An 11,834-nucleotide genomic window follows, 5' to 3' on the forward strand; every position below is an offset into this window, starting at 1 on the left:
CTGTTCATATATCCAGAGAGCCTGATGTTCTCATCACCTGTATTTCTCCCTTCCAGCTGTGGCTTTAACAAAGTCAGAAGCCCGCTGGGAATTCTGCAAATGGAAGCCTAGGGAGCAGTGAGACAGAGAGCCAGAGTTTACTGGCCCATGACATGAGTAACATCCATGTGAAATATAACTGTGATGGTTTATTACACAGCCAAACCTTAGAATGACCCACCTGGTTGAATGCTGGAATTCAATCCACCCTACCTATTTCTCCCCTTCCATTTACAAAGCCCAGGGGGTTGGTGTAATCCTAGTTTGTGGTGAATTTCAGGATCTCTTCTGTGATACAGAGCATTGTTTTAAGCTAGGTCTTTTGATCCCCACAAAACAGACCAGGATCTTTGGTGCCAGCGATGGCACGGGTTGGGGTTTGGGGGTGGCTGAGGAAGACAGCATAGCTGCCAGTCCTCCTGCGGACAGTGTGCGTCAAGCAGATCCTTTCTAGTTGATTCTAGCTTCACTGCAATCAATGACGTGCACCCTTAGGATGAGGTGGGGATTGGAGAGGTCTTGGAGGATGCGGTAATTTACGTGATAATAACTTCTTCCTAAAGTCGGGATTTACTGACAAAAAGGTTCTGTGGAATGAGAAAAGGCTATGATCCTGGGCATGGGGGCGTCCTTGAGATTATATCCAGAGAGCAGGGATACCAGTTAAGGCAGCAAAAGGACACAGAAGGTTTGAAGTGACTATGTAAACATCAGGTTTCAAGGTGACCCGGACATTGACATGGGCAGTTAGTTATCTGAGTCACTAGAACATGAGAAATTGACAGGGTTACACAGAAACCATAACAGGACCCTGCTTTGCTTTTGGCATTGGGGCTCCAGCCAATGCACTTGAGTGCAATTCCACCACTGGCCAGTATTTCTGAGTATTATAAACTGTATCTTGCACATGGTTATGCTTTGTGGGAACATTAACATCTCTGAAACAGAAAATTGTGGTTTGGTCTATAATTTGACTGAATTCCTCTATTAGCAAGGGGTTTTAAACTGAAATGTCAATTCCTTCTCTTCTTGAAGACAATACTTTGCTTTTCTACTTACGTTGGACAATTTTAAAAGGTTGGGGATGGATAGGTTCAGTTTGAAGACATTTGTTTCAAACCTCAAAGCACCCTTTGAGAAGTGGGTGATTCCAAGAGTGAGACCAGAGACCACAAGATGAGCCTGGGAAAATGTCACCGTGCTAATGAGCAAAGCGGCATTCTGAAACTCCTAGAATATGGCAGAGGGAGCCCGGAACCAACAAAGATGAGCCTTGTCTGTCCAAAGATGGGGCGATCTAAGCACAAATCAGGATAATGACAACAACTGAGAAGGGCTGACTCATAGTAGGTTAAAACGCAGATGTTAATAATGAGGCTTAAAAATTAAAAAAAAAAAAAAACCCACAACACACAATTCACTGATAACTTTTGCAGAATGCAGTGAACCGACTTGTTATTTTGAAAAGAAAGAATTACACGTTTCCTGCCTTTCCTGTAAGACCTGTATCTCAGAGTCACCAAATGATTGATGGGAGAAGTTAGTCTTTATGCAAGTATTCCAGCAATAAATGACATAATAACGATAACATGGGAATACTGTCACTTGCGACCTCTGATAAATTCATAAATCCAGGCAACGACAATCAGTGGCAGCTAACATCACAAAAGAAGAAACCGGCAGACACGAGCTATCTCTTAATGGAAATGTACTAAACCACTTAGGAAGTAGGATTGCCAAAAGTATCAAACCCAAACTTAATTAAGCTCTAGATCTACCTAGCAACTGACAGGGAACACAAGAGACAGAGGGCCATATTAAAGGATCCTAAGGATGTAATCAACAAAATTTAGACTGCAGAAAAGTCTACAGAAACAGAAAAAAAAAAGGAAGAAAGAAAAAAAAAAAACCCTAGCATTCTTTATTCCCAAGGTTGCAAGGAAAAGAAAAGAACAGGAACCTATAGATTAAAGACCGAAGAGGCTTATGAGCCAATCACAATATGTAATCATCAGACAGTGGTGGCTGGGGCACTAAACTCCGCGAGAAACTCATGTCTGGCTTCGAACCTGACTTTCAAATGGAGATCATCTCACTGCTTAAAACCAGAGTTAACATGTTTTGGAAGCCACTGGATCCATCATTCACGATCCTTCCACAAGCACAACCATGTAGAGCATTGGACTACTTCCCCGGGGAAATGTCTCTACAGTGTTTGTGAATTAGAAGTGGGTCAGTGGGTCTATGGGCGCAGCGTTGAACTGGTCCCCCGAGGATGTGCAGAAGTAGCTGGGGCCTCTTAGCAGTACTCACAATAACACATCACATGCCTCGTCAAGTGGTGCCTTCTTCTGGAAGCCATCAGAACACACTGGTTTCTTTCTTTCTTTTTTTTTTTTCTATTTTTTTAAAACCTTGATGTAGATCTGACAAATGCTTAACGCCAGGACTACGTGTGCAGTGTCTTCAGGATACTGCTGAGCGAGGAGTAAAAATACTTATTGGACTATTAAAACTGAGTGCAGATTATTATACGTTTGATCCTGTTGTGACGGCCAAGGCTAACGGGATGAGAGCAAGGTGTGAAGGCAGTGGATACTTTTTCCCTAAAAGGAATACACAGCCCAAAGGTGCTCAGAGAACCAGGATCGCTTTAACCTTAATGGTTAAAACAGATTTTTTTTCTTTTTATCTTTACCACACATTGTACGATCTGTAAACCCCCAGGTACATCATCACAATCCAGTGACAACTGGTCAACTGAAACCTTTGTAAACATGGAGGCTCCTGCTTGTTGCTGAACATAAGAGTGAAGAAAAAAGGTAGAAATCCAAATATCTCCAACCAAGTTCTGGGGGGTTGGGGAGGTGATAATAAAACCAACGAAGCCTGTTTTCTCTCAGAATGTTCTATCGAAACTGAGTGCTACCAAAAAAAAAGAAAAAAATGTTAGCAACCTAATATTCTTCAAGATTCGCATCTTCCAAAAATTCTTCCCTCACATCCCTTTATAAGAAATCTTCTGTTATTCTATATTCACTTAGTCTCTGTAGTAAAGCATTGCCATGTCTTTTTTTTTTTTTTTTTTTCAAAATCTTATTTATTTTTGAGAGAGAGACAGAGCATGAGAAGGGGAGGGGCAGAGAGAAGGAGACACAGAATCCAAAGCAGGCTCCGGGCTCCGAGCTGTCAGCACAGAGCCCGACACGGGGCTCAAACCCACAAACTATGAGATTATGACCCGAGCTGATGTCAGACGCTCAACTGACTGAGCCACCCGGGCGCCCACATTGCCATATCTTTTTATATATTATTCTCTAATTATTCAGGTGTGGCTTCAAATATATCTGAGGCATATCGAACCTTCCAAAGAGCAAAGAATAAGCTTTAGTCCCCGCCATTTCTTTTAGTGTAATGATACAGAAGCACCCCAAAAGGCTTTGCTGGACAAAGGAAGAAGAAAAAGAAGGGAGGAAGGGAACGAGGCAAGGAGGGAGGGGTAGGCCAGCCAGCGTGTGTAAGTCTAAAGGTTGAAAACTACATTCTTGCTCAAGCTCTGATTCGAAGAAACAGTATTTCCAAGACTAAATTTAAAGACAAATCTTTAGACTACACTGAATGTCAAGAAAAGATCTCTAGTTTGTGCAATTAAGATGAATGAATGATTTCATAGTACGGGGCCTACGGTAGGTAAAGTTTAATAATGTAAGTGACAAGGTGCAACTACGAAAATACGGACTAAGTGGCCAGTTGGGCTCAACCTCAATGCTGTCACAGCTTCCAAGTGTGTCTTCTCTAATGCACCTTGTGATTCTCCCCAAGGCGGTTTTTTTTTCCTTTTTTAAAGCCAAACTAAAAATGATTTAGTCAGATGTTTGATAATGAGACAAATTAATTCACTCACTTGAATAATATTTGTTACTAGTAATAAATGAAATTACCTCTGAGTAATTTGGTGAGAGATACTTCCCATTGCATTTGGCAATGTTCCTCAGAATTTTTAATGCTTTATCTCCTTTCTTCCGAGTAATCAGCCAGCGAGGAGATTCAGGAACCACCCTGGCAAGAAGACTTTGTTGAGTTATGTCTAGGAATTTCAAAACCTTAACAGTTAATTAACAACCTCACTTTCCCTCTTAAAATAGAGCTTGCAATTAGATAAAACTTTAGGAGATTCTGAGAGTTTAGAACATGCTCTTTGAAACATAGATTATAATGGAGGGAAAAAACGCTCACTTGATAATTGGATCATTGGTCATAATAAAAACAATCAATATTACATTGTTCTTGTAAGATCAGGCTACCCTAGAATACAGTGTCCTAAATTACACACATGAAAAGAACTGAAATTACACACATGAAAAGAATTCAATGGGCACTTAGGCAGTAAGTGCCTAATCAGTATGTAAACTGATTTCCCCATATATTAAAATTAAATTAGAGAAATGATCAAAATGTATTCGCTTCAGTAAGAGTCAAATGTATACACCTGTGGCTTTCTGGTAACTTAATTTTCTGATGCTCTCAACATTTTCTTATTCCTCAGAGGATTCCTGAACACTCTTAATTTGCGTAATAGAACACACAGGGAAGCAAAGCGATTTCGTTGCATTTAATTTGCATGTTGAAATATCGGCAGATAGGGTTTGTTACCTTGCAGTGTTCGTGAAAATATTACAAAATAACAAAACATAGCTAATACTCTGGAGTTTTGCGTTTTGGCACTTTATTAATCTGTTTTAACGAGAACTATTAGTCAATTAATGACCACTCTCTATAAATTCTCAAACACTCTAGAAATTCTCACAGCCCATGGCTATTCTGGAGATGTCAGAAAATCTCCTTAATGGCTTTCATTTTCCTGTTGGTTTAGAAAGTGCAGATTCTACATTTCTGTGGAATAAGAATAAATTCAATAATGACCAGAACCACTTTACCAGTAATAAAGGAGGAAGAGAAAGCTGGGCAGCGTTATGGCTAGCTGGATCCCTTGCCAACTGGGGATAAAGTAGGCAATTCCAGGGAGAATTATGATTCCAAGGGTGAAGAACATTTGGACTACTATCCCCACAATTCTCCTTTGCTTGGAACCTACTATTTCTGTTACTGAAGGAAAACAAACACAGAGGTTAGGGAAGCTCAAGTTGAGCTCCAAAATAAACACACAGAGACATTACATCTGTCATATCCATCGGCATTGTTAGAACACCACAGAATTCTCTCTTTCTTTTTTAATTTTTTAAAGTTTATTTATTTATGAGAGATAGAGACAGCATGAGTGGGGGAGGGGCAGAGAGAAGAGGGTGACACAGAATCCGAAGCAGGCTCCAGGCTCTGAGCTGTCAGCACAGAGCCCGACGTGGGGCTCGAACTCACAAACCGTGAGATCATGACTGGAGTCGGACGCTTAACCGACCGAGCCACCCAGGTGCCCCAAGACCACAGCATTCTTAAGGACACTAAAACTTCCATGCCTGCTGGAGCTGGGTTTCCTGCTCACTCTCTTCTCTGCCAGTTATTGGCAGGCACTGGCCACACTCATCTTACACACACAGCCTAGCACTCTTCTTGTTATACAAAAAAAATGTATCTGTTGATTTTAGGAAAGCTTAAATGATGACTATTGTATCAATACAGAAGTAAAATAAACTGGCTAGATTTCTATCACGGTATCTCTAAAGGTTTGCATATTATAGTCTCTTTAGGAGATTCTTTATGAGCATTAGACTCTACAAATGATTTTTTCAAGATCACAAGATAGTTTCTATTACATGATGGTCCTCTCCACAGACTTTCCATGTAGGTGATATCTCTTTAAAAATCAGATGGGGAATTTTATTGCTGGCATCCTTCTCCACCCAAACGGATCCATTTCTATCTGTCATTAATTCTATTCCGATCATCTTGGGATTATGCTACTTGGTTGTGCCCTATGATCGCAGCTTTGAAAATTCACCTACACTTAGATCTCCTGAGAAATGCTTCACATGCCAAAGTTATCCCTTCCGCCCCAGCCAGCGACAGGCAACTTCCCGACACTCTCTCTCCTTCCCGGCCCATACAAAGACCTTCAGAGGGTCCTTAAGGTGGGCACCGCTTGGGGAAGGATTATCTAGCAGTGATGGAAGGGACTAGAAGCCTAAAGATTCGGAGCAATACTGTAAAAGAAGCTTTTGCCTCTCCCTGGTCACGAATCCACCGTGACCCTTAGAGGAGGTGACTGGTCTGGACATCACTGGCAACAGAGCCCAAGTAGCATCCAGGACTTTTCTCAGTAAAAGGAGCAAACAGCAAAGGGAAGTTTTCCTTTCTAGAAAGGTCAAGCTTTCTGGTTACGGAAGTAACAAAGGTTCACAAATGAGCTTCTCATTTTTAGGTCCTATCTCCTTCACAGTAAAAAGCTCTCCACTTGTACACAAGGAATAGAATTAAGAAATATTTGAGAACACAGGAGTGTCGTCTCAAACTATATCCCAGAAATGCACAGAGAATGCTTTAAAAAGGTTTCAAAGAATTGCTGACATTTTTCATAAACGTCAATCTCCGAGAAGGCAAACAATAACTTGTGATAACAGTACAGCAGTTATCTGCAAGAGCGTGGTTCACCCCCGTATTTTGTGATATTCCGTATGTGGCCAGGACCTAAACATGAGAAGTTCATTTTGCCAGAGTCAGAGTCTCACCGCAGCGACCTTCCTATTTGCAGAGATCATTCGTGTGGCAGCCGCGAAGCCTCATCATACGAGCCCGAGGAGGCTCAGCGGCCGGCACCGCCCGGACACCTGACCCTGGCCGTCAAAGAGACACGGAGCGCAGCAGTGTCTTACCGATCACGTAGCAGGTCATCCACGTGCCCTTTCCAAACACACCTTGTAGGAAGCGGAAGGTCACAAACACGGGGAAATTTGGTGCGAACGCCACCACAACACCGGTGACGCCAACACCGAAGCAGGATATTAAGTAAATGACTATCCTGCCGTACCTTTTTGAGAAAGAGAGAGGAAGAAGTCACCTTTGGCATTTTCTCCGACACAGTGAAAAGCACTATCGGTAAGTGTTGTTAGAAGAGGCTTCAGGACAGAAATTTTGTTTTCGATGCTGCATTATTACTACCATGTACAGGATGGCTGAGAATTCTGCGTTTCGTTTCGCAGCAAAACCAGGCAAGTAAGGACATGTGTTCCTGAAACGGCATTACAAAACGCAAGGCACGGAATGCATTTTCGGGGGGACTGCAGTTTCCAAAAAGATGACCCTCTCTGTCACATACGGTCGCCCCGGTGGCCCAGCTTTGATACCTTTCTAGCATTTTTGTGGGTGGAGTTGGCAGGAGAAAGGGAGAAAGCCCCAGGAGCAGGCTTCAGTCGCGGCTCAATCATCCACCAACTATGCGACCTTTGGGTCCATTTCTTAAGGGAACCAAGATTCAGATTTTGTTTGTTTGCTTGTTTCTCCCCTCCCTTTCTACAGTGAAGTTGTACAGGCTCAAATGCGATGCTGATGTGAAAGCTGCTTACAAACTCTAAAGTTCACGACCAGGGCGAGCTGTTCTTAAGTTTTGCATTTTAGTCTCACCATTTACGTAGCTGTTACTAAAGGCGTAGGCAAAGGGCACAGGTTACCGTCGTGGGCAATACTCTGGGATTCTGATGCTAAATGGTTCAGTGCAACTGTGCCAGATTACTGGCTGGTGAAAGTCTGTCGTCAATGACCTTTATGAGACTTGATTCAAAAACATTCTCCCACAGAAATTCCCACCAAATTCACTCATGCAGTGTCCTGCTTCGGTCAGCGGAGCAGAGACAGAAGTAGTTCTCATTTATTCAGGTTTTAAAATTCACCGTCTGTCCTTCCTACACTGTCCTCTGGTAGATTTGGGGCCTATTAAATTGTTTCTGGTCCTTTCTTTCAATGATATAAAAGCAGAGAAGGGGCCAAGATGGTTGGCCCTGTGGTGAGGCAGAATCATTCATGGGTCTGTCTTCTTCTTCAAAGCATGGAATCATCAATGAGGACAGGTGCGCAGGCCCCTGCTGGAACATAGGTAGGAAAAGCCCCCCTCCTTTAGTTGAGTTCTTTTGTTTGGGGATTATGTTTATTGACTGTGAGAGAAGAACATGAAGAAGAAGCAAAACCTAATGTTTAAATCAGGAAGAGTAACAACTAAAACGACGAAATACGTGTTGAAAACACATCACTCAATTCTAAGCCACAGCAGCTACGAGAGAAAGTGACGTGTGGGGAGATTAAGAAAAGAAAGATGAGTGGGAAGGGCTATAAGAGGAACCCATAGGAAAAAACACAGATAAAAGACAGGGAAAGAGCATCAGACACAAGGATTAAGGAGAAACTCACATGCAGAAGACGGGGGCAGGGGGCCGCAGGAGAAAAATAAGAGACAGACGAAGGAGCAGAAAAAGAAAACAAAGGTTATACTTTGAAGTCCTGATCCGGCCAAATTCAGATTGTCAACTGGCTAAAGCATTTGGGGCATTTTATTGTCTCCAATTAGCTAATTAATTGCTGTGGGCAGTTCTCCAAGAAGTACCCTTAAGCACTGTGCGCTGTGTGCTGGGTCACAGGGACCCATCAAGGCTGGGCTTAGAGTGACCAGCCAGACACGGTCAATGGCCAAAGCTTTCCTACCCCTGTCCTACGGGGTATAGAAGGAATTATTAAATCACTGCATGTATTTTCATAGTTAGAATTGGGATAAAGGAATAGTTAGGCATGGATATAATAACCAACATCAATAAGGTCCAAAACAGGAATGTTTGAATAGAAAAATTACTATGTTCAGTATACATACTCACCATGTCTGCCATTAATCTATATCTTTATGAATGTTAAATAATAGATACAATTCTCTTAAAGGTCTTCGGAAAAACTGTGGTTTTTTTTTTTCTTGCAGAGTTTTTAACTTGTAGAATAAAATACAAGGATTTCTTTTAAAAAATATAACCGAAACATATTGGGAAGGGGCCGATTCTATGACTAAATTAATCCAGACCACAACCAGTGAGTTATGGAAGCACAGGGAATCAACTCTGTCCGCAGTGTCCAGCCAGCTATCCGTCTGTCCCATGATGAAGTTACTGCCTTGCCGGTGTTTCCGCTAACATGCTTTCAGATCCACGGGGAGTGGTCCCATCCATTTGTCATTTGTACAGTTCAAGGAGTAAGGAGACGCAGTTCAACAAGGAGAGAATTAGTCTAACCAAACAAGTGAGAATGTCACAGGTAGAGAAAATAAGATTCCCCCCCCCCAAGTTTAACAAAAATTGTTTCCTAATGTTAACATAAAATATTTTCATCCCCACACTTATGCATCATGTCAACGGCTGTCATATTCGTGCCTACCTGTCCGCCGCATAACCCAAGGTGAAGGCTCCGGCCAGGAAGCCCAGGTTTAGGATGGCTTGTGTGAGGTCCAGCATCCAAGCATTGACACACACGAGGTCAAACTGGGAAAACAAAGGAAATGCATGGGAGTCACGTGACCATGCTTATCCTCAAGACATCTGGTCTTCTGTCTAGATCTGTGATCGTTAAACATTTTTGCCCAAACACTCCTTACATTTTTCAAACGTTTCACATGCATATTTTTATATTGATACGTAAGGGTTTTGTTTTTGTTTTTGTTTTTTGGTCAGTTTCAATAACTGGCAAAGATGTCCCCACTGTCTCCAACAGTCTAAATACTGAAACCACCGGACACCTACCATCACCCAAGTTCCTCAGTGGTCTCAATCTGAAGTCGATCTTTTTTTCTCTTTGAATTCTTGTTTTCATTCCCACATACTTACATCCTCGTATCATAAGCAGAACATATTTTATTGTGTTTTGTATCAGTGCGTATTGCATCGACCGTGAGGTACACAGATACTTCTGTGTGTAAAAACTATATATATAAATTGACATTTAATTACAAATTTTTCCCTGTGACAACGTCTCGAAATATCTGCATCCTTTCTGATGGGGTTATAATTACAGTTACTAGACTGCAACAGATGCAAATAGAAAATGTAGGAATCTTGAAAAAGAATTACTGCACAGGGGTAACATTTTGTTGGAAATGCGGCTCTCTGTTTCTAGAAGAATGTTAAGAAAGCCTGGGGTTTTCCAGCCAGTTCATGTCATCTGGGGAAGAAGACTGTTTATTACTAGAGTCAGTTATGGCTAAACATCAATTCTGCTCCATTTTTCATTTTTATAAATATACATGCCAGGAAAACATATGTGTATAAATAAATTATTGAGAACTGAGAGAGTTTTGTTACAGCAATGTTACTCAATTCTTCTGCCTCCCTCTCGGCTACGTGCCAAGACTCACAGAGCAATCTATCATCAAAATTAGTTTTACTTGCCTATTAACCAACACGCCCTTTTCAGTCCTATGCTCTTGCTGCAAGGAAAGAAAAGGAGACCGCCACACTTACAAAAGTTGTTGAATCAAATCATTAGGCTCAGTTATTTTCTTTCCTCATGATCTTCTTCATACCAAAACCAATAGCCCAAACTGTCCCACTATTTCATTCCCCACAGTTTTTTTTTTTAATACGAAATTTATTGTCAGATTGGTTTCCATACAACACCCAGCGCTCATCCCAACAGGTGCCCTCCTCAATGCCCATCAGCCACTTTCCCCTCCCTCCCCCTCCCCATCAACCCTCAGTTTATGCTCACTTTTTAAGAGTCTCTTATGGTTTGCCTCCCTCCCTCTCTAACTTCCCCCCCCTTCCCCTCCCCCATGATCTTCTGTTAAGTTTCTCAGGATCCACATAAGAGTGAAAACATATGGCATCTGCCTTTCTCTGTATGGCTTATTTCACTTAGCATCACACTCTCCAGTTCCATCCACGTTGCCACAAAGGGCCATATTTCATTCTTTCTCTGCCAAGTAGTATTCCATTGTATATATAAACCACAACTTCTTTATCCATTTATCAGTCGATGGACATTTGGGCTCTTTCCATAATTTGGCTATTGTTGAAAGTGCTGCTATAAACATCGGTGGGAACGCAAACTGGTGTAGCCACTCTGGAAAACAGTGTGGAGGTTCCTCAAAAAATTAAAAATTGATCTACCCCATGTCCCCACAGGTTTTAAAACATCAAGTCAGTGCATCATAGCGAGACGGGAGAGAGGTAGGATTCCTTTAGCCAAGTGGGAGAAGGACATTTAGGAAAAAGGACCCACGTCCTCATCACATGCATACCCTCAGGCAGATCCGTTCTGGACCCACATGAGCCGAGGCTCTGACAATGGAGTCCCTTCAACGGATCGAGACCCTCCACCCTGTGAACGAATGGCTTTGCATACCTCCAAATGGCTTGCCCACCCCAGCTTGAGGATCGCTCGTCAATACACATTCATAAGCAAACTGTCACATTTATTTACGGAACCCGACTTCTTGTCTTGGTTCCACAGCTAATGACCTGTCACTTAACACGGCTGGGGAAAAAAATGGGAGCATTGGTAGCTGGCCCATGTCACAGAGTTGCTGAGAAGATTTATGGAGATTAAAAAGTGAAAAGATTTCCATGTACGCAGAGGACAGTAATTTTGGTAACTTAAAGTGAGTTCTACCATCCATTCAGGTACTAGTTTCTCAAGGCATGGCAGTTTGACTATAAGTAAACTTGCAGACGATTAGAATTAACTGAAATAATTTCCCACTGGAATTAACCATGCAGAGAATGCAGTCAGAGGACAGCAACATGCAGAAGAATGAAAATGGACCACTTTCTTACACAACACACGGAAATAAATTCAAAATGGATGAAAGACCTACA

General features: G+C 42.0%; 1 protein-coding gene across 1 annotated transcript in view; it reads right to left on the reverse strand.

The window, feature by feature from the left end:
* Positions 1-9,534, reverse strand: part of SLC22A3 (solute carrier family 22 member 3) — a 49,476-nt gene extending 39,942 nt beyond the window's left edge. Inside the window, exons 1-4 of the mRNA XM_040448722.1 lie at positions 9,400-9,534; positions 6,867-7,021; positions 4,977-5,145; positions 3,981-4,098 (exon numbers count right to left, since the gene is read on the reverse strand). Of these exons, the coding sequence (XP_040304656.1) occupies positions 3,981-4,098; positions 4,977-5,145; positions 6,867-7,021; positions 9,400-9,476 (519 nt within the window). The 5' untranslated portion in view covers positions 9,477-9,534. The remainder of the gene's footprint in view (positions 1-3,980; positions 4,099-4,976; positions 5,146-6,866; positions 7,022-9,399) is intronic.
* Positions 9,535-11,834: the final 2,300 nt, after the last annotated feature.

The sequence above is a fragment of the Herpailurus yagouaroundi genome, unplaced genomic scaffold (assembly GCF_014898765.1).
Source record: "Herpailurus yagouaroundi ecotype Mexico unplaced genomic scaffold, PumYag 198, whole genome shotgun sequence".
Lineage (NCBI taxonomy): Eukaryota > Metazoa > Chordata > Mammalia > Carnivora > Felidae > Herpailurus > Herpailurus yagouaroundi.